Source organism: Telmatherina bonti (assembly GCF_933228915.1).
Source record: "Telmatherina bonti genome assembly, chromosome: 15".
Classification (NCBI taxonomy): Eukaryota; Metazoa; Chordata; class Actinopteri; order Atheriniformes; family Telmatherinidae; genus Telmatherina; species Telmatherina bonti.
Window position 1 is genome coordinate 18,413,939 of NC_136613.1, and position 23,436 is coordinate 18,437,374.

The following is a 23,436-nucleotide window of genomic DNA, read 5'->3' on the forward strand; positions in this document are numbered from 1 at the left end:
TGTGATATTTGAGCTGTGAAATAAGCCTAGTTTCTTTCAGGAGAATAAGCAGTTGTCATATGTCCTTTACAGAGATTATACTAAAAAAATAAATTAAAAAAAGGAACAACACCGACAGTCTGTCTTATTTTGTTTGATTGAATAAAAAATCAAATCAAATCAAATAAAATAATTAATAAAAAAAAAAAAAAGATACAACTATAGGGAACAAAGCAGTCAGATGTAGGACTGTTGTTTTAATAAGTAGAGAATATTTACTTATGAATAACTGAGAAGTTTAAGACCATATCACTCGGTTAGTACTTTCCAAACAATTTGACAGCTTTCATTTTACATTTTCCACACCAGGCCGGCCATCTGTTCCACTTCTCTCCAAAAAATGACCACTTATCACGTCGTTGCTGCGTCTTCTGCAGCCTATCCCTACCAAACACATTTCATCGATCTGTCTATTATCCCCAGTTCGCATCCACATGTATTAGCAGCCACATCCAGAAGCACGTTTTCTCTCTGATGCTGCTGCTCGGCGCGCGCACATCAGTAAATGAATCACGTAGCACTAGAACAGCCCTTCTTCATGCGATCTTGCCAGACCTATCGGAGAAATCCCCCCCAAGGCTAGATCTGTCAGTGTTCAGTCATTTTTGCGGGGCAAGACGATCAGAAACTATGTTAAATGCGACAAGAAATAGACCGGAGTCTGTTCTAAAGGCGTCGAGAGGTTTCCGGTCAGATTGGCTCAGTGTGAAGGGAGCAGGTTTCAACAGTTGACGCGGAGAGAGAACTGAGCGCAGGAGAAGCGAATAATTTTGATTATCTCAAATCTTCCAGCACCTCTTCTGGTTTTTTCCCCCCTCTTTTTGATATATTTTTTAATATTGTTTCTCGCAGCATTTACTGGGGACAGTGCAGAGGAGGATTGTCCGAATGAAGGATGCAAGAGCGCTGGGTCCAATTGGACTGGATTATGGGATTACTGGACTGATTATAGGACAATCATCGGGCAAAAGTCGCAGCCGTACCGTAGATGCTCTTGACTGACGGAAACACAAAAGGTTGGACAGGAGAATCAGCTCTATAACCGGCTTTTATTCTACTTTTTGTGACATGGAAAGGCTGCATGTGCCTCGCGAACGCAACGCATATGCAACAGTGTGCCGCACAGGGGAAAAAGTAAATGCCGTGTGAATGGTAACATCGGGCATTGCTGCATTTTGAATGGCCATGTCAGTATTTGCAGTAGCCTAGGTGTAGATGTCGCATGAGGGCAATGCGCTTTTGTAAGCCACGGTCTAACCTTCACCACAGAGATTCAAACGCTTTAACCTTGGATGCGGTAGGGAATATTAATACTTTATAGTCATCGATTATTCATTAAGTCCCCCCGTTAAAGGAAAAAAAAAAAACCAAAGCGTTTTCTCGTGCGCTATGTTGGATTTGATATTTAATTCATACATCAGGTGTCGTCGGGCGGTCATCTTTGTTTACAGAAAGAGTTCATCATAGACACACAGCATGTGAAAGAGGTCACAGTAGCGATTAAGAGGAGATAACGTTTCACAAATCTGTTTAATACCTAATTAATGTGAGATCGACGTCGACCACATGTCTGGTGAGGGTTTAGTACTCTAGGTTTTGCCGTAATCAACAGGTTGAAAGTCAACGAGGATTTTCTCTTTTTTTCCCCCCTCCCTTTTCTTCTCTGCCTGCCACTACTCCATATCTAGTTGAAGGGATGCGTCTCTCTGTACCCGTTTTTTTTCTCCTGTGGGTTAAAGCCCTGACATTGAAAAATCTTAATTATTCTGTCCCAGAGGAGCAGGGACCTGGAACTGTTATAGGTAATATAGCAAAAGATGCTGGATATGGGACCATTGAGAGAGGAAAAAAATCGAACTTTAGAGTACTGGAGAATTCTGCACCACATTTGGTGGACGTTGACCCCGAGAGTGGACTAATTTTCACCAAACAAAGGATTGACAGGGAGACGTTGTGCAGGCGCAACCCAAAGTGCCAGCTCTCTATGGAGGTATTTGCCAACGACAAGGAAATTTGCATGATCAAGATTGATATACAGGACATCAACGATAACTCGCCCAGTTTTCCTTCAGATCATGTAAATATTGATATTTCAGAAAATGCTGCTGCTGGGACACGCTTCCCACTGACTATTGCGCATGACTCAGATTCTGGAGAAAATGGGATAAAGACCTATCAAGTCACAAGAGATGATTACAATACCTTCTCTTTGGACTTAAAAGTGAGGGGTGATGGGACCATTTATCCAGAGCTGGTTGTTCAGAGACCTCTGGATAGAGAGGATCAGAGCCATCACACCCTTCTTCTCACTGCAATTGATGGTGGGGAGTATCCGAGATCAGGCTCTATGCAGATCAACGTCAGAGTGACTGATTCAAATGACAATAGCCCAGTTTTTGATAAATCCTCCTATGTGCTAGAGATTCCAGAGAATTCCCCCCCTGGAAAAGTGCTTATAGATCTAAATGCCACCGACCAAGATGAGGGAAGCAACGGGCAGGTGGTTTATTCCTTCACTGGATATGCATCTGAGCGAATACAAGATTTGTTCTCCATAGATCCAAATACTGGCATCATCAAGGTCCAAGGAGAGATTGACTTTGAGGAGAATCCAATCTTAGAGTTTGATGTGCAGGCTAAAGATCTGGGGCCCAATCCGATACCAGGCCATTGCAAAATTACTGTCAAAGTACTTGACAAAAATGATAACTCCCCAGTAATAAGTTTTGTTTCTGTCCGGCAGGGAGCCATCAGTGAGGCGGCTCCACCAGAGTCTGTCATAGCGCTGGTCAGAGTGACGGATAAAGATTCTGGCCGTAATGGTCAACTTCAGTGTAGGGTCTTGGGAAATGTACCTTTCAGACTGCAGGAAAATAATGATAATTTCTATACCCTGCTCACAGACAGACCTCTGGACAGAGAAATGAAAGATGAATACAATGTAACAATTGTGGCAAGAGACAATGGGATCCCTTCTTTGAACAACACCAGGTCGTTTACTGTGAAGATTTTAGATGAGAACGACAACGCACCTCGCTTCACAAAGACTTTGTATGTACTACAGGTGCCTGAGAACAACATCCCAGGAGAATACCTGGGCTCAGTTTTGGCCCACGACCCTGATGTGGGCCGAAATGGTACAGTTTCGTATTCCATTCTGCCATCCCATATAGGGGATGTCTCAGTGTACACTTACGTGTCTGTTAATCCCACCAACGGAGCCATATATGCCTCACGCTCTTTCAATTATGAGCAAACAAAATCTTTTGAGTTCAAAGTTCAAGCTAAAGATGGTGGCTCACCTCATATGGAGAGCACTTCTATAGTCAGAGTCAATGTCCTTGATGTGAATGACAATCTCCCGGTTATTATTTTACCCCTCCTGCAAAATGATACAGCTGAAATCCCAGTGCCTAGAAATGTGGGTATTGGATACATTGTGGCTACAGTGAAAGCAGTAGACCATGACCATGGAGACAGTGGCCATTTAACCTATGAGATCACAGAGGGAAATGATGACCACCTGTTTGATATGGATCCAGTGGGAGGAGAGGTCAGAACTGCCCATGCTCTTTGGGAAGAGATTGCCCCGGTGGTTGAGCTGGTGGTGAAGGTAACTGACCATGGCAAGCCCCCCTTATCTGCCGTGGCTAAGCTGATCATTAAGGTGAACACAGAAACAGCAGCAGGAGGGGGCTCCAGCACGAGTGGGGAACAGCAGCAGTGGGATGTGTCCCTGCCCCTCATAGTTACCCTCTGCATTATCTCTGTCATGCTCTTAGCTGTCATGACTGCCATCGCTGTCAAGTCCAAGCATCAAGATAAGGAGACTGGGAATTATAACTGCCGCATGGCTGAGTACTCCAATCCTCCAGTGGGGAAGGGAAAAAAGAAAAGGATCAACAAGAGTGACATCATGCTGGTGCAGAGTGAGATGGAGGAGAGAGATTCTGCGAGTCGGATGAATGTGGTGAGCAGCCCTTCTCTCATCACCTCACCAATATGCTTTGACTACCAGAGCCCTCTGCCACTCACGTTGCCCAGGTCAGAGGTCATGTACCTGAAAACCACTCCGAACAGTCTGACTGTCCCGAGGTCAGGCTGCCACTCCAGCTTTGCCGGGCTTAGCACAGACACTCCAGCAAATAGGATGTCAGTGATACAGGTAAGTAGGAGGCTCCTCTATACTCTGTATCTGTGCTTTATTCTCACTTATCTGCACACGCTGCTTTCCCATACAAATGTGACAAAAGAAAAGAAATTGACTGAAAAAGTAGACACCCTGGTGCTGTGGACAGGCATCATTATTTTCACTTTTTCCTTTTTCTTTTTATGAGACCGATACTTTCTCTGCATGTAAAGCATGATATGGCAACCCAGCACTGAAGTGAATTTATGCTTTCTTCTTTAGAGACCCATTTCTTCTCTCTGTATTTGGGAATGATTTTCAAATTGCTCAATTCTAAGTCTTTTCTTGCGAAATGGCACAGTTGGTCGTTGTAATCTGAGAGTCCTCCAAGTTAGACATGCAAACAGTGTGGGTCTTGAACAAGGCGGCTGTGACCCTGCCAGATTCTCTGCTATAGAGTGAAAACAAAACCTTGCCTGAAATGTGGGATTGGACAGGTGTTTGAGCAGCTTGTCCGATCACATTACTGAACCAATGTGCACCAGACAGCTAGATGCGCACAGCATAACCTTACAATCGCATTTTTTTTTTTGCCTCCCCACAAATATGGGCCAGATCCACCCATCCGCATCCAAAGCTGGCACGATAGGGCCATTAATAGGTTCCAGCCTTGCCTTGTAGAGATGGCAAGGTTGGATGCCCGAGCCAGCTAACATGCTAATTTGACAGCATGGGCTTGTAGAGCTGTTTAGCACAACAGAATTATCTGTTGTAAACGATGTAAATATCTAGGACAGTCTTGCAGACAGTCTCATTTGGAGATGATAACACAGATGACAAGGCCTGGCACTGTCACCAGTCACTAGGGTATGTGGGTGTGATCAACACAAACACATTACTTTCAAGATAGAGGAGAAAGGATGCCGATGGCAGTGCCTAATGCTTAACTGTTTGCCATACCTAGAAGAACACATGGTCACAATGGTGGTTTGCTCTTATCATGCTGTCTTCAACTGCAGGCTTTTTTCTTTCGCTCCTTTTTTTTTTCTCTGTCTTTCAGATGTTATAACTGGGATTTCAAAGTCTAAAGTTCCTGTCTGAATCTCGTGTTAATTTGGCCTTTGTCATAAATTTTAATATGGTCCATGTGTAATATTGTTTTCCCCTTTCTTTCTAGACTGAAAATTTCTCCTCAGAGCCCAATTATGCTGGCAGCAGGCAGCCATTTGTTCAAAGGTAAAAAGAGTATCCAAATGCTTCTTGACCAGTGCATTTAGCTTCTATATCTGTATATCAAGCCAGCTGACTCTGACTATCAAAGAGGGAAGTTTTCTCACAGAACTAATGGAAAGTTATGTTTCATTATTCCCCTTTTCTGTTCGGCTGCAGCTCAACATTTAAGGATGCAGAACGAGCAAGCCTCAGAGACAGTGGCCATGGTGATAGTGACCAGGCTGATAGTGACCAGGATACTAATAAAGGCTCACACTGCGACACATCTGCCAGGGAGGCCCTCAAGATGAAAGCAGCAGCAGTTAATGGCCAGCCTTTTGAGAAGGGTGAGTGGACATCTTCAAGATGCCTAACTGACTCTTGTACCAGACATTGTTTGTACTTTATGTAGTGGGAACGTGCCTTCAGCTCATCAGTGTTTAAGTAGAGGTCTACGAGCTTCTGGGTAGAGTCAATGCAGACACTTCTTCCATCAATATTATTAGAGCTGGAGCTGCAGCAGCCTACTTTGTTCCACTTTACATTGCAGACAGCCCGAGCTGTGTTTCAAAGATAACATGAAGGCACCAGTCTGAAAGGTAGATGGTAGCTTAAAAGGATAAAAGAGTCCATCAGCTGACGATGAAATTTCCAACATCTTCTGTCTGATTCAGCCATCAAACGGACTCATATGCATGGCAAACTATATCTCAGTCTGTGCGTCTTTTCATCATGTTATTAGTAGAACATGAATTCGTCACATGCTTGTCTCGAATGACACGACAGAGACAAGTAAGTTTGATAGACACTTGCTGGGTAGAATGACATATTTCTGGTGCAACATTACAGGATTTTTCCACCTTTTTGTCGGAAATATTTTACTCAGCTATTGGTTTTACCGTGATTGCACTGTTTTGAGAAGAGTTTGCTTCACACCTGAAAATAGAAATGTTAAATTGTATTTTGCGATTCTGAAACAATCCACACTACCAGGAGTATAATTATAGATGACTGTCAATCTGTTGCAACCTGGGCGACCTGGGGGAAACTGATAGATATAGCTGCTGTGGATATAAACTGAAAACATGAAAGCAACTCTCACCGGTGAGATAAAAGATAATAGAGGGACTTGTGTGAAGTGGTGATGTTTTTCATTTCCTTGTCTGGGCCTTGGAAGAGAATGGCTGTGGTCATCATGTCCCTATGCAGCACTTTCCACACCATTTACATTGCTATGAACTGTTTGTTTGCAGCATGCTCAGGAGGGCAGAGATAGAAACACTCTTGAGGCTGCCGGAAGGATGTGCGAATATCTCTCTATCCCTCTCACATTTTATATATGTGTGAGCGTGAGTGTTTGTGTGTGTCATGTGAGGAATTATGGCAGACCAAACTTGACTCTGTGGGAGGTGTAAATTCAATCACATTTTTTTTTCAGTACATTTCAGAATCTGATTCAAGCTAAGTTCTAAGACCAGTCACATGGAGAGATATTGAAAGAGATATTTTGTAATGGAATATTTACTTATACAGCTCTGACACTTTGCTTGACTGCAATATCAGTTAATTAATAGACCTGTTTTTTGTAAGATAAAAGAAATGCAGTCAAGTTAGGCATTGCCTCCGAACCTGGATGTTTTGCTAATGCCTTCCTTGTTTGCATGTGAAAATGCAGTTAAAAGCGAATTAACAAATCAAAATCGGATAGACATTAAATGGTGTCAGTGTCTGCTGGGTACAAGGTGGAAGAGCTATATTACACATTATGCCATGGCTTGATCACATGAAAACATCACCCACCAACCCCGACGCTTATTCAGTCTCTTACTCATACACAGAAAACAGGTACATTTATTGAACAACAAAGACACTGTTTTGCAGATTTAGAGAAGATAGTGCTATTACCCAAAATGGAGACACCACAGAATTTTTGCTCCAAATGCACCAACACAAAAGCTTGCGGGTTAAGTAGTATTGCTTTTATGTCTTTACCTTTACCATCCCTCTAGTCTCCCGGCTGCTTTGATACAGGTAATATATGCACCTGTGCAGCTTCCACTATCATGCTCTCTGAATATTTATTCACTCACACAGACACCAGATGCACAGTCGGTATGTTGCTAGGCTTTCTCTGATTCTATTTATAATGGGCAGGCGGTTTCTTTGTTTTTTTTTGTGAACATGCTATTTTCACACTCTACAGCTGCCTATAAGATCACAGCTATTTGTCACTTTGTCATGATTTGGTTATATGGCAAAATTTTACTGAGTGATGAAGTGTAAAATGAAAATGCAAAGCTAATGACAAGCAGAACAGATGAAAGCACTCTCGCTTCCTGAAATATATTTCATAGTCTTATTTTTATTTTCAGTAATATAAATTCTGTAGTTACTACCAGTACTGGCATAATTTAGCTTTTTCCCAAGTCTGTATATTTAGTTTTTTTTATATATATTGTGTTGCATAAAAACTGTATAAATTGTGATGGTCCGAACATTACTCTATGATGTCGTCCAAAACACAACAAAGAATGTATTAACTTTATATATATATATATATATATATATATATATATATATATATATATATATATATATATATATATATATATATATATATATATATATATATATATTTATATATATATATATGTTTTTTTTTTACTTATGAACATACATATACATATATATATATATATATATATATATATATATATATTATATATATATATATGTATGTATATATATATATATATATATATATGTATGTTCATAAGTAAAAAAAAAACAACATATATATATATATATATATATATATGTGTGTGTGTGTGTGTGTGTGTGTGTGTGTGTGTATAATTTTATTTTTTTTTTAACTTTATAACACTGAAGAGTAGAAGCTGTATTTATCCAAAAAGAATCCAAAATATAGTTACATTTTGATTGTAATAGCAGCAAAAATTCCAAAATTATAAAAAAAAAAAATTATGTCCCCACAGAAAGTATATTCAACAAATACCATACACGGTGTCACTTCATAACTTGAAATGTATATGCTAAAGTGGGAGGCTAAAGAAAAGTATTAGGTTATGAATAAAATTTTAAACAAACTTGCAGACACAGCCCCTCAGTTACTTCTGCCTGTTTACCAAGACAGAGTAACATGAATGCTGAAAATACCTCAGTCTGTTGTTGCTGTTCCTTCGAAGCGTATACATCCCTTTGCATCAGCATCATCTGCTAGCTCCTCTGCAGATAGACACCATGGAAATGAATTCAGCATCTGCCTACTTCTCTTTCTTTATGCTTATTGTTCTAGACTTGTGCATCTATGTTTGTAAAACACTTTTCTCTATTCTAATGAGAGAAATAAAGTGAATACCAAATGCATGTGGCATAGTGTGATGCACTGACCTGTATTTTGGTTTTGCCATACTGTTACAATAGTTTTGGTCAGTCGTGCCTTGCAAAATGTTTATTTTTCTTAAATGTTTGGAAAGAATCCTTACATACAGTAGCCCTCAAATGCATTTGCATAACTACAAAAAAAAGGAAAAAAACAGAGCAAAAAAAAGGATAAAATAAAAACAAAACAAACAAAAAACTCAATGAAAAAAAGACTAATTAAAAAGAAAACTATAACAAATAAAAACGAAACACAGCAGCAAATTAGAAGAAAATTGTTAAAAATTACAACAAATGAAAAAACACAATGACAAATTTAAAAACACAACTACATTAACCTATCAGAAGAGGTAGAAGTGCATGGGAAACTTGAGAAATTACTGATTAGATACCAGCGCAACCATCTAATCAGCAATTTCTCATGTTGCCCACTGGTATCTACCTCTTCTGGGAGGGTAATGCGCGTGTGTTTATTTTATTTTCTTTTCTTTTATTGTTGTATTTTTTCTAATTGTCATCATTTTTATTTTTAATTTGTTGTTGTGTTTTTCAGTTTGTGGAGTTTTTTAATTTTTTGTTTTTTTTTTCAATTTGTCAGTGTTTTTTAATTAATTGTGTTTTTAAAATTGTTGTGTTTTTTCATCAAATTTGTCATTTGTTTTTTGTAAATTATTGTCATTTTTAATTTGTCATTGTGAATGTGAATTTGTTGTTTTTTTTCAATTTCTTATTGTGTACTTCAATTTGCAGTTATGGTTTGCACGTCAGGGACACAGCAAGATGTTAACACCATGGATTTCTTTGTCAAATAATAATCCATATGAACTCAAATGTTTTTTTAGGCGTTAGCTCTTGATGTCAAACATTATAGTTTCTGTAATTAGAGACTGCTACTGTTTAGTTCACAGCTATCATTTAAAAGTTCTGCCTTTTGTAATTCTGACTTTACTCGGTCAAGACAGTTCCATGAAGACTGCGTTACTTTGATTGCTTTTTCCAAAATAACATCATATTCAGAGTTATACTATTGAAGCAATGTTGAGTATTTCAGTCTTAGACATATTATGCAGACATCACTACACCTTAAGGCAAATGAATCCTGCTTTTACTTACAATAATTGGTATGTTTGTTTCAAACATTGCCTGTAGTTAATCCCCACATACTTCCATGTATCCTTTTCACTGGCTTCGTTGTCAGCAATACAGTCACTAGAGGGTAATGCAGAATTCAGAGTTCACTTCTAAATACTGATGTCAGTTTCAGACAATAGAAAAGGTGGCAATGGTGGAGGAGATCATGATTATTCACATTCAAAGTCATATCAGAAGAGGTAGCATGGTAGAAAGCAGGGATCAGTAAAGCCATTCATAACAATGCAGCTTCTCTACTGCACAAAACCGCCCCTATGTTATCTGGTAGGACTGCACTTTTTACTAAATCTGGCCAAATACCTGCAACCTTTCTGAAAACAGACCAGAATACACACATAAAAGTTGAAGAAGACAGGCAGATGACTCTGTTTGTTATGCGTAGTCATCATAGATCATAAATTAGCCTTTAATACTACTTTAATGTTCTTTTACATTTTCTTACATTTTGTCACACACATGCGAACACTAGCAACATATTATGCTTCATGACACCTTATATTGTCTTGTATGTAAATAGGAAAATGTACTAAATATTGTCCATGAAAGTCATAGTACTTATTTTGAAGGTTGGTAGTTTGTTTATTGATATCAGTGCAAAGGTAACCAGTTTTAGGTTTAGGCACAAATAACACAGTATGTAAGATTAGAAAAATATTGTTTAATGCAAAATGCGTCAAACTGCACTTTCTTCACAAAGCATCACAAATGATGCCGCAGACACCAAGCTATTGTGGCTCAGAAGCATGGTGATTTGATGTATCCCATGGTTACTAAAAATGTAAAATGGCAGGAGTTTATTCTGGCAACAGGGCTGCTATGGTGAATGGTTAACACTGACTGATTTGATTTTACAAAAAGAAACTATTCCATGCACATTTACACTACGTTTCTGTAAAACAAATATGATGGATAACCTATTCTTTCAGCTGGGTGGAGATGCAGAAAACAAGATTAGTGCATGTCAATGGAAAAGGGAAGTTTACATGCTTCTAAAACTCAAAAGGTCTTTCTCAGGATAACATCCAAGTGAAGAAATGCAGCCCATTATGCGGAGGAAAAGTGACAAGTCCACCTACTAATGGAACATTAAAATAACATCTATTTAACCAAAACTGTTTACTATTTGCATGCTTTAAAAATATTAAATGTCTTCAAGTAATGACTTTGACCTATGTAACTTTTTAATATTTCTCAGAGAAAAAAAAGACAAAATGTTTTCCCTTTAACATTTCTAAGCACTTACAGTTCTGATGTAGAATTAACAACACAAGTTACCTCTGTCCAGTCATAGCATAATTAACAGTTCCATCATATCCTGTGGCTATGAGTGGGTGCGTTTGTGTAGGTGTTAATAGACTTGAGCAGCAGTATGTGATAGTCAGAGCATGTACTTTGCAAATGAACTTGCATTGAACGTGTGGTACGTTGGTGCTGATTTTCACATCTCTTGGGAGCAATGGCACAGAGGAGGCTGCTGGTTTCTTATTCATTGTCTGTCCTCCGGCAAACTGGTCCAGGCTTGTGTATGACGAAAGTTCAGTTGCCTTTGAACAAGAGGATCTAATCACCTTTTTTTTTTTTTAGGAAGAGACCTGTAATGTGATGCATCCTATTGTTCAAGGCTGATGTACTGATCCTCATCAGAGCCATGTTTTAAAATGAGATCAGGTGCTTCATTCAACAACTCATGGACTTTGATATTGTGGAACAACAACAAGACAGAGATGAACTGATCAAAGGTGCATCAAGCAATGAATGAATTAGTATGAATATTTCTATTCAAATGCTTTGACATTTTTGAAGATTTTTTGGACATTTTAACAAGAAACCCATCGTACAATACCCAAAAGCATAAACAAATTCCAAAAAATTCAGTGAATTTGTTTGTGCACTTAGTAGAAAGCCGGTTCTGCCCATGGAAATCACAGCATGGAAAACACATTTATTAGAGTGAAATTAAATGAGAAGACAGAACAACAGGAGGATGAAATTACTGATTCATTTTCATGTATCACAAATGAAGGAAAACTATTATTTTCCACCAATTTACAAAAAGACATTTCTGACATTTTGCTTCATGCCTTTACATGCAAAACACCTCAATGCATTATTGTCAAATTAATTTTGATAGCCGAGTGAAATGGCTTCTGAAAAAAGAGAAAGAAAAAAAAAAAGACACCTTCAATATCACAACACCATGGAAATCGGCTTTTTGTAGTTGTTGCTCTCTGTGATTTTTTTTTTTTCCTTTCAGGATTGGTGTGAAATTGACAAGAAGGAATTGTGGTTACAAAGATAAATTATTTATTCATTTATAGATCAATTGATTCATTTGTTGATTTTAATAACAATCTACATGGATGGTTATGAAGTATTTAATGTGGTGTGCAGCATCAGCCAATTCACCAGATTAAACTGCTTTTATGTAATAAATGGGAGACGACTTCAGCCACCAATTCATTCTTATGAAAAAAGGTCTGTGTGTTTATTTCTACTGCAGATGGAAACAATGTTTATCTGGTGGCCCTGAGGTAATACTGTTATTCCAAACAAGCTTTAAAGCTTGTGTTTGCATTTTTGTTATCACCAAAGCATCCAAATCTTCTTTCCAGGCCTTATTAGTTTGATTGAAAATTAGAAAACAAAGAAACACAGAAGGCAAAATCAGTTTTTCATTTCTTTATCAAAACAAAAGACAAAAAACTGAGTTGATTTTTGAGGTATTCAAAGTCCACAACAACTCAACAAACAACAGATTTCAAAAGATGTGTCTGCAAACAGAGAAAAGAAAAAGCCATCATGATACTCAGTAAATCAGTGCAAGTAAAACTGATAAGTGCATTTAGATCTGAAGTGGTTTTATTCTTTTAGCTCTGGATCCTGCAAATAAATACAGAAATCTTTAGTTTATTTATGTTTATCTTGATTATTTACATTTTAAGTGTTTTATTTTTCAAATATTTTTGTTTTTATTGTGCTTGTACTTGCATTTTGAAGTCATATCCAATTTTTAAGATCTATCTATCTATCTATCTATCTATCTATCTATCTATCTATCTATCTATCTATCTATCTATCTCTATCTATCTATCTATCTATCTATCTATCTATCTATCTATCTATCTATCTATCTATCTATCTATCTATCTATCTATCTATCTATCTATCTATCTATCTATCTATCTATCTATCTATCTATCTGAAACTAAACTGGGTGCAACTGATTTTTCCAAAATGTAGTTTTAATGGGCCGTTTAATTCTAGAGTTTATCTGGCAGCATTACCAAGGGGCCCTGCCTTACAGCAGGTGTCAGGTGAAAAAGGATTCAACCACTTAACCCTGAGCTGGTAAAACAGGCACCGAGGATCAAATTTTGAATAGTTGATTTTAAATAGCGCTAAAATTTTGTGATACAGAGACAGGTTGTAAAAACAGCAAGCAACTTGTCAGGCAAAATCTGTCAGGCATAACGCAGGAAATCCAGAAAAGGCAAAAAAAATTCAGAACAAGAAGTCATTGAAATTTTGCATCTGAAAGAAAGAGAGACGAGACAGTTGCTGTGTCTCAAATCATGTCGCTCTTTAGGTTACTTCTAGCTACACGCAGTGCTCTGAGAGTACCTGAGCGGTTGCTCACAACCATCAAAATGTTGACTGTTGATGCTGTGCACTTCTCACCCTCAACAGGCACCATCTTGACTACAAAAAGCAAGTCAAGAGGCTGTCATTTCCTGATATGAGACACTGCTCAAAGTGATTAGTGCGTGTGCCAAGTGTGAGCTGCACAAAAGCTATAGCAAACTACCCTTTATCCTATGACTTGAAGGTTATTTGGAAACAGGAAGCATGAATCTTGGTTAAGGAAATGAAAGATTTATCTCGCAGTCAATAATTTCAGAAAGCTACTATAAGCATTTTACAGTGATCCTGAAATGTTGCCGTTTTATAGCCAAGGAGGTTATATTGAAGTGTATACTTGAATTGAAATCTTGAATTTTGAACTTTTCAGCTACGTTTTCCCTTTTCCGTGACCTTACTCGGTGTGCTTGCATATGTGCTGCACACATCAAGAAATGACTCAGAGATCATCCAGCCATTTTCAGCTGAAAAGAAGAGTAAACAGATGTATTTCTACTTCTGATACATATTCTAGCTATCATTTATAGTGTAGCACCTTTTATTCTTGTCAATTTATCTTCTTTGTTTTAATATATGTCTATAAGGCAGTGAGCTAAATTTGCAAGAAGTCCAACACTGCAAAAAGTTCTGTCAGAAATCACACACTGACTCACTAATCCATAAGAAGTGAATGGCATCATCAAAAAGAATGAAAGCTTCAGACTCTACATGTTAATTTATTTTCGTGCACCGTAAAAGAAAAGACTGCTCTTGTACAGTTGCCGCACCAGGTAAATGCACTTAATGTACCAAGTGCATTTTAGCCTTTTCCCCCAAATAAATAAACCCTTGACACCTTGTGGCTTTTGTGATTTCCGGCTCTGTTCACATTAATCACTGTCAACTAAATATTTTATTTTTGTGCCACAAACTATGTACTTATTTGATGCCTTCAGTGAAAAGGAGAAATGAAAACTTATCAAATATGCTAGTTAATAGAAAATTCATAATCCATGTTGAAAAGAAAATAGTTCATTAGACATTTAAATAAGATCAGATAAGTTCAATAAAATATAACAAATGAAAACTAAAAGTTCAGAAAGATGCTGAATTGGTGGATTCAAAGAGTTTCTGGAAGATTAAATGAGAAAACCACAACTGAAACTATGATTAAGGAAAGACAAGTTTACAGGGTGTCAAGGTTGTGGTGGAGGTGAGGATCCAAATGCAGGAACAGGAGCCAGGGATGCAGAACTGAGAAGTTTTAATTTAACAACACTGAACTGAAGGGAGGAGGACACAAGAGGCTAACACAAGCACATACAAACAATGGACCAGCAACTGGGAACAGAACCCAAGGAGTATAAATACTGAAACAGAACAAGACACAAGTGAAATGGATTAAATTAATGAGACCAGGTGAATCTAATGAACAGGAACAAAGGCTGGACAACAAACAAGACATAAGTGAACTAAACAGGGAAGACTACAAACTAAAACAGAAAACCAAAACTAAGATACAAAACACACGTCATGACACAGGGTGATTCAAAGTGCTTTACAGAGACAATAAAACGGTAACACTTTACAATAATAGTACAAATCATATACTTAAGTAATGTGTAACTCATAATTAACTAATGTATTTATCAATAAAACATTTATAATGAATTCCTGTTGCTCTTCATCAACTGATGATGATCTTGATCTAATGATGAACATTGATTCATGTGTTTACTTGATCCTTAATTGATAATCAATTAATGAACATTAGTTCACTGTTAAGTCATCAATATGTTGACATCTCTGCCAGTTTAAATTGAAACATATTTAATTCCCTGCTACTGATTTTATTTTTATTTTTATTTATGCAAGACACACTCAAAGAAGTTCATTTGGGTGAACATGGATGTAAAAGCACTTTGAGTGACAATAAAGTGTATTGTAGTTTGTTTTTGTTTTGTTACTAAAGCAGCCATTTATTTGATATTAAGGATATCCTTAATATACCAGTATCATTTAATATCTTTGTTAAATGTACTGCGTTAATACAGGCATACTAAAACCCTAATTATCACTCCAAGCCTTTTTAAATATCCATGTTACCCAAATGAACTTCTTTGAGTGTGTCTTACTTCAAATAAAAATGAAAAAAGTAGCAGGGAATTAAACTATATATTTGTATCTAAACTGGCAAATTTGTTGACATATTGATGAATTAACAGTGAACTAATGTTCATCAATTGGTGATCAATTAGGGGTCAAATGATCACACTAATCAACATAGAGATCATTAGTTCATGATGAGCAACAAGAATTCATGGTACAGTCTTCATAAATTAATACATTAGTTCATCATGAGTTACACATTACCTAAGTATAAGATTTGTACCATTATTGTAAAGTGTTACCAATAAAACATTAGAAAATGAGAAGGATAATCTCACTCTCATTTGTAAGTCGCTTTGGATAAAAGCATCTGCTAAATGGCTGGAGAATAGAATACAATAAAATAAAATTCAAACAAGAAAGCAAGATAAAAGAAATAACATTAAATAAAAACTTTTAAAATCTTGATCAATTCCAGCTTTAAGAAACATCCAGACTTGGACTTAGAATAAACACCACTGAAAAGTGATCTGCTGATCTGAGGCTTTCTGTGAGTTTGTCCTAGACGTGTGGAGCATCGAAGCTTTTTGCGATGAACATAAGTAGCTTGAAGAACCAATAACATCTTAATACTGAATTTCTCACCTGTTCCATTTAGAAGTGGTTGAAATAGTCACACATATTTCAGATTAGCCTTTTTAACACAAGCTACTTCTGTTAGATATGTAAAGAAAAACATCACTTCCCCTGCACCAGATGATACTTTTCAGGAAACACCTACGCAGGGTGTTAATAATACCAGAGGGAAAATGTTTCATAAGTAGAACAAATCACTCATTTGCTATATTTACAAAATGATCTGCCATATTAACTTTTTTTGTGAGATGATGTCGTGTATTATCAATTTAAGATTGCATTGAAAGCCTTTTTATAAGAAAAAAATTCTATAGTGGAAAAAAAAAAATTGGTCCAACTGAGATGCTGTGTGAAGCCTACGGTTGCCATTTCACTTACTGCTGTGTAAAAACTTGCAAAATAATGCAGTTTTGAATCATAGAAGGAGTGTAAGAATTTGATTGGGTAGTTTCATGTTTAAGTATTACTGCTCATCCTTCAAAATGTCATCTGCATGTTCCTCTTGGTTGTTTATACTAACCCCAGCAGGATCCAATAACAAATGTTTAACTGTTTTTGCAGAGCAAGACAAATCAGTCCACTGCACCGATGAATGTCGTGCACTGGGACATTCTGACAGATGCTGGATGCCAAAGTTACGGGTAGGAAGCCAAGCAGACAGCACAGATAATCGCACCAACCTTTTCATCCCTGTGGGAATGGATGCCATGGTAGAGACAGAGATTTATGGCACCATCAGCTGCAACAGCAGAAAAACCCTCAGCACGTTTGGAAAAGAACAGCGGGACAGTACAATCCTTGTGGCCAATGTCAAACCTTACTTAAAATCACAGTGTGCTCTAAGCCCAACGCTACAAGAGAGTCCATCTGCATCCAGCAGTCCCACCAAAAGTAGTGTGCCCCTGGACTTGGCCAATCAAGAGTCCAAAGAAGAGAGGGACGGTGGATCCGACAGCAGTGCCTATGGCCCTCCAGATGGCCAATGCTCCCCACTGCACACCGAGTTAGAGGAGCCCTCCTACCTGACTTGTGAGCTCAGGCCTAAGTCCCTGTCAAGCAGTCTCATTCACAGCTCTGTCATCAGCCAGGAGTGCGGGGGGTCAGATTGTGCTCTCGACCCGAGGGATTCTGGTAACTGACAGGAGAGGTGATCACGCTCTGTCTCACTTGCTAGGGGTGTGATGATGCCCTCACTGATTGATAACCAGGAGGTGATTTATTTTGACCCGCTGACGTGTTCAGAAAAGCATTGTATAACCAAAAACCATCTGCTTTGTCTGTTTTTTCATTTTTGAAGTTTTTTTTTTTTTTTTTTTTTTAAATTTGATTTTATTGTCTTATTTTATGAGTTTGTGGCTTGTTGTGTTTAGGTGAAATATGTGTCCTTGACTGCTGTGAAGGTTTGGAGAGGGAGGGGGGGGTGGGGCGGGTGGGAGGGGTCAGTGCTTACCTGGCTTCAAGTGTTTTCACAGTGTACTGTATCTGTCAATTTAGATGTCTGTAGTTTACACATTTCAAACTCCAATTTTGTGAGGCTGTTGAACAAATTGCTACTGTTACGCTATTGAGTCCTGTCTGCTTTTGTACAGTGAAGCTTTCTGTCTCCATTTAGTGTATAAGGAACATCTCTTTGAATATCACAGGAAATACATATCAGTGACGTTACATTCAAAAGTGAAGTGTCTTATGAACTGTTAATGGTGGTGCAACAGGGAATGTCCCTTTTCATAAAAAAAACCATTTGAAGTTCCGATAAAAACAATTTTTTTAAGAATGTATTTGTAATTTTATTGTTGTCCTCTGCAGTTTATGTGAAAATAAGCTGAGCTTACACGTGAATGTGGGCTACTGTACTTGTTGTGTACTTTATTAAATTTGTATACACTGTGTGCATGGAAGGCATTATTTTTGACTGGTGACAACTTCTGAAGCTGTCATGTTTTATGTGAGAGAAGTGCATTTATGTCTCAAAGGTGCTTTTACGTGTTGACAACAGATAGCACTAGTGACTGCAAATGTGCCAATTTTAGCTATAAACTGTGTACCAGCACATGTTACTTATTAGTTAGTTAGAGCAGAAAGAAAAAAAAAAAACACAATCAGTATTTTACACAGCCATTTATATTTAATAAAGTCAAATAAAAAACAGGCACTGTGAATTAGTGCACCTGACAAAGGATGAGTTGACTTCCTCTGCTCAATGCTTTTATTAAAAGTATGTATCACTGCGATGGGTATGTTTGTGCTATTTTCCAACTCTTGTCAAGGTGCTCCTGTCACATAAATATCTGCATTGTTTGTTTAAATTTGAATGTATCGGACAATGGATGAGACATAAATCTTACAGGAAAGTGGATGTTAGCATTTAGCTGCAACAGGCAATAATTTTTCCAATGAATTCTTCAATCAGACAAAATTAGATTTTAATGATCCCTGTAGGGGGAAAGTAGGTCATTGCTGCAGCAAAGGATCAAACAAGTAGTGAATTAAAGGTTATGACAAGTATACACAAAAAAAGAGAGAGAATTATATAGTACATAGAATATAGAGCATCCTCAGTCAGAAGATTTTCAGACAATGCCGCTTTGCTGAGTGTTCGAAATGTCCATCATTTCTTTTCTACCTCATTAGATTTGCAAAAGTCGGTGTGCAAATTTGCTGTTTGCATGCATTGTGCACTGTTTACCATTCAATCAAATGCAGATAAGGTAGGCGTGGTGACAGGCAGGCCACAGGCTGCAAGCATATTAGAACAGTCCAACTGCTGCAATCCATCCATTTGCTCATTTCTCTCCAAACATAACCTGCTTTCCAAACATGGTTGCAACTTATTCATTCCAGTCGTCACCAGAAACGGCAACACTGCTGTGACCAGAGTAATATTTAAATAACCCTGAGGCATATCTGCTCGCTTGTCTATGGCGCGTTAAACTGCATGTCTGTTTACCAGGGTAGATCACTAAACTAAGGAATCCTGGGAATGTTTTCTCATCTGTAAATCAGTCTCACAAAAAGCCTCCTGTTTCCATTTAGCTTAGTTTTTCTCTATCGAGAGACACTGACTTTTGTACCCTGCCACAGTGAGCAGTTTGAGAATACCTCATTTTTCATGAGCTCTGGATAAGAGAATCCTGTCATCTACTCAGAGCTGACTATAAGTGCGATTCCATTTCTCCTTAGGGAAAACACATTAATTTGGATTTTGATTTGCATTTGTTTTGGTGCCGGTATTGACACAATTCCAGACCTAGATGTCTCATCTCAGCAGGCAGCTCTGATGAGCTCATCTGCATAAGTTGAAATACTCTTTGAGAGGGAGATTGCGTGGGTCACAGCAACTCATCCCATTGAAATACAGACAGAAACATCACATCATTTTATCTGTATCAGTCCCAGGGTTTCAGAACATGGGGGATGAAGACAGGTGAGTAGAATGTCAAGTAGGAACGGGTTGAACCATTTGTTGCAACGCTTACTCCTCCACCTATTTACAACTGTGACACTTAGGGATTTAAAACGGTTTAAACTTACACTTCTGCCACATTTCTGTTGGATTTGCTTTGAAGCAAACCTGTTAATTAGCAATGTGCTACGGTACAACAGCTTGACAAAAAATTAAAATGTTGTTCAGGGGATCTGAATGCAGATTAAGGACTAGCATAGTCTTTTGGATGAATATGACTGGTCTTTCACAATGATTACAGTCACAGCAAAAAAAAAAAAAAAAAAGGAATTACAGACAATGAAACTGATCTGTGTAATACTTCTATTCTTCTGCATTTTACATACACAAATGATCTATTCAGATGAAAATGGAATGAGCACTGTACCATTCAGTTGTGAAAAATTGACATGCTCACCCGGAGTACTTAAGCTTTTAATTCAATAATTCAATAACACAGGCGATTAAGAGCTTGTCTTCCACCTCCACTAAATTCTATGGAAGATGTTTCCACTTGGCTGAGAACTGTTGGTGGGGAAACAACAGTGAACACAAAACATAAACAATATTGAGAGTGTAGTTTTCATTTAACTGGGAGATGTCATTGAACACAGCGTGCATACCTTAAGGGGGTCTTAAAAATGCTGCTTTAAGATTTATTTGCATGAGAAACATAACTGGAATAATTGAGGCTGTATGCTACTAGGTAAAATAAACGCAAGGATTTTTTTTCTGTTTTTGATTTTTGTTTTTTATGTGGTTTTGTAAAGTACTCAGGAGAAGAAAATGGTCAGGTTTTTTTTTCAGTTTTTAAAAAGAAATAATAATTTCATATAAAAAACTGAAAACAACTCAGAACATTGCTGTAGAGGAATACATTTAAGCCAACATTCATCCAAATATGAATCTATTTGACGCATCCAAAACTTGGCTGGAGAGTTGTTAGTGAAGATGATATACATATATGTGATGATAAGTTTATCACTTATTTGTCCTTCAAAGGATTGTTAATCATCTGTGACTGATAGTTCTGCTGGTATAATCCCAAAGCAACTAGCTTCCAGCAACTGAGTGCGGTTACATGAGGTTCCTTAATTCAGAATTAATAATTTGGAATTAAATAATTGCAAATTAACATTATTACCCTATAAGTTTACATTGAAATAATAATTCCGAATGGAGGTTTACATAAAACCCATCCTTACCTAAATCCACTTTAGAGCAGCAGGTTGGGAAGGGTTCCGATTAGACAGGGGACAAGCTTGATGTACTTTTGTCTTTACGGTCGTAAGGTGGAAAACTACCTAAAAAGTATCAATTTTGCCATTGTTTTGATTATAATTTTGAAGCACCAACTTAATAATAAATGTTTACATGATAGAAGAATTAAACAGTTTGGATTAACATGCAAATAAATCCATCCCCTTACTGCGGAATTTAGTTTAATTTTCCAATTGACTTTTTCATTCAGAATTAGGTATTTACATGTTTTTTTTGTTTGTTTGTTTTTTTTTTTTTACCAGTTTAAAACAAAATAAACTTTTATTCAGAATTAAATATGAATTAAAACTTCCATGTTAATGTGGCCAATGAAAATAAGTGAATAGTCTGAGGGATACAGAAGACGGTTTGATTGCATGATGCTGTATGTTGATGTGGTGGTGAGTAATTTCACCTCAAAAGCAAAAGATTTAAGTTTTTGGGTTTTTTTTTCTCTGCATAGAAAGATTTTTTCTGGCAAATGTAACAACAATAAATCTACAATATTTAACAATAAAAGCTCATTTGTTTCTGTACATGATTATATCAACTTTTTAAGTCAGTATCCTTTGCTCAAAAATCAAAAATACCTTACTTATGTGCAGCTATTTACGATTGTGAAGCTTACGTCTCGGGAAGAGCTTCTATTTGAATTTGCTTGACTTGAGAAGAGGACTGCCATTTTCTGTGAGACAGACCTGAAGGTAGGAAGGAGTATGCAAAACAAAGCAGTTGCTTTGATACTTTCCAGTTTTTATGTTGTGAAAACAAAAAAATTAATCTGTCACCTGTCAGAGTGGAGCTAAACTTTCTCCAGGTGAAGTCAGCTCCACTGGTGACTTTTAACACAAATTTAGTCAAGCTAAATTAGTGAGATATGACATGTCTGCTGAAGATGATGAATGGTTATGGATTCAATATATGCCCATTAATTATTTGCTAGTCAGTTGTTAGCGCATATTTCCCTAATTAGTTCATTTTGATTACAGTAAACACACGAGAAGTTTATGAAATGTTTCTACATGAAAATAGAGTTCAGAAAGTCTGTTTTAGGGGCTGAAGTTTCAGTTATTATTGTGTATGATGAATATCAAAGCAAGTAGGCTGATCAATTAAGCCATGTTATAACTTCATCAAACTGGGAAAATAACAAGATAGTCTGAACTGCTTGTGCTACTTATGTGTGTGTTATGATTCATTTCTGTTTTTTTTGTTTTTTTTTTATCATTACAGCCTTCTTATGGCTCTGTGGAATAATTTTAAAAACCTGATGCAAGTTAACATGATGAAAAGAGCTTTTAAAGGAGGCGACAGTTCAGGTGTTTTGGACGGACAATGTGAGGAATGAGAAGGAAAATGCAGACAAAATGAAATTGAACGACAAAAGAATAGCAGAGAGGCCAAGATGGTCAGAGTTAAAGAGGGCCAATGAGAGCCCGACACATGAAGATGTGAAGTTGAGGATCAAGATGTCATTGTGAGGGATGAAGAAGAATAGAATTCATTATGCATTGCTTTCTGTCCAACAGCTATAATTTTTTTTATGTGAAAGTTGTTTTAAATGGCAAAAAATTGGCCCCATTCTGAGTAGCTGTTAGCTTATGTCTCTCATCAAAATTCCTCCCTGATCCTCCATACAGAGAGTGCCTTGATTGCTCTGCAGCAGGTAAGACACCGACTACATGTAAGGACTTCACACAACCACACTTACAAAAAAGACAAAAAGAAAGATCTGTATAGGGAACATCATATATATATATATATATATATATATATATATATATATATATATATATATATATATATATATATATATATATATATATATATATATATATATATATATATGTATGTATATAAAATTTAGCATGACATGGTTCCAAAAGGAGGCTAAATGGTCAGTTTAAATGATAAATATTACACTCTCATATATGCCTACTTAATGTGGCACAAGAGCCAGGAGCTGTTTATCTTTAGCGCAGCATGGTGACAGTAAGCAGAGGGTCACAGCAAGCTCAGTGCTCACTCTGCTAACCTTCCCTTCATCAGCCCATTTTCACATCACATCTTTATCTCATGTGTACACATGTGTATAAGAGAGTTAAGTTACCTAGTGTTTTCCCACTTTCATCCCAAACCAATAGCTGCTGGCTGTAACTTAAAACATTAACAGAAGATAAAGTCTCAACTGCGACCAAACACTAGTTTACTAAGATTAGCTTAAGCGGATTTAAAATTTGGGAATATATATCATTATTTTAACCATATGTGGAAGAAGCATAGACATATCTGGATTGGGGCAGAAGAGACAAAAAAAAAAAATTCCAGTAAAAATGTTTTTAATATTTTTACCTCCTACCACTGCTCTTCATCCTTAACACAGATAACTGCAAAGGCTCCCAGCCAAAATGCCACCTGGTGAAGTCTGCAAATGACA

The 23,436-nt window shown here is 37.2% G+C and overlaps 1 protein-coding gene across 1 annotated transcript; it reads left to right on the plus strand.

The window, feature by feature from the left end:
• Window positions 1–1,735: 1,735 nt before the first annotated feature.
• On the plus strand, window positions 1,736–17,436 carry LOC306766088 (protocadherin-17-like; the record flags this gene model as incomplete). The annotated part of the gene is made up of 4 exons (XM_079253695.1): window positions 1,736–4,204; window positions 5,346–5,404; window positions 5,558–5,727; window positions 16,859–17,436. The coding sequence occupies 4 exons, from the start codon at window positions 1,736–1,738 to the stop codon at window positions 17,434–17,436; spliced, it is 3,276 nt and encodes a 1,091-aa protein (XP_079109821.1).
• Window positions 17,437–23,436: the final 6,000 nt, after the last annotated feature.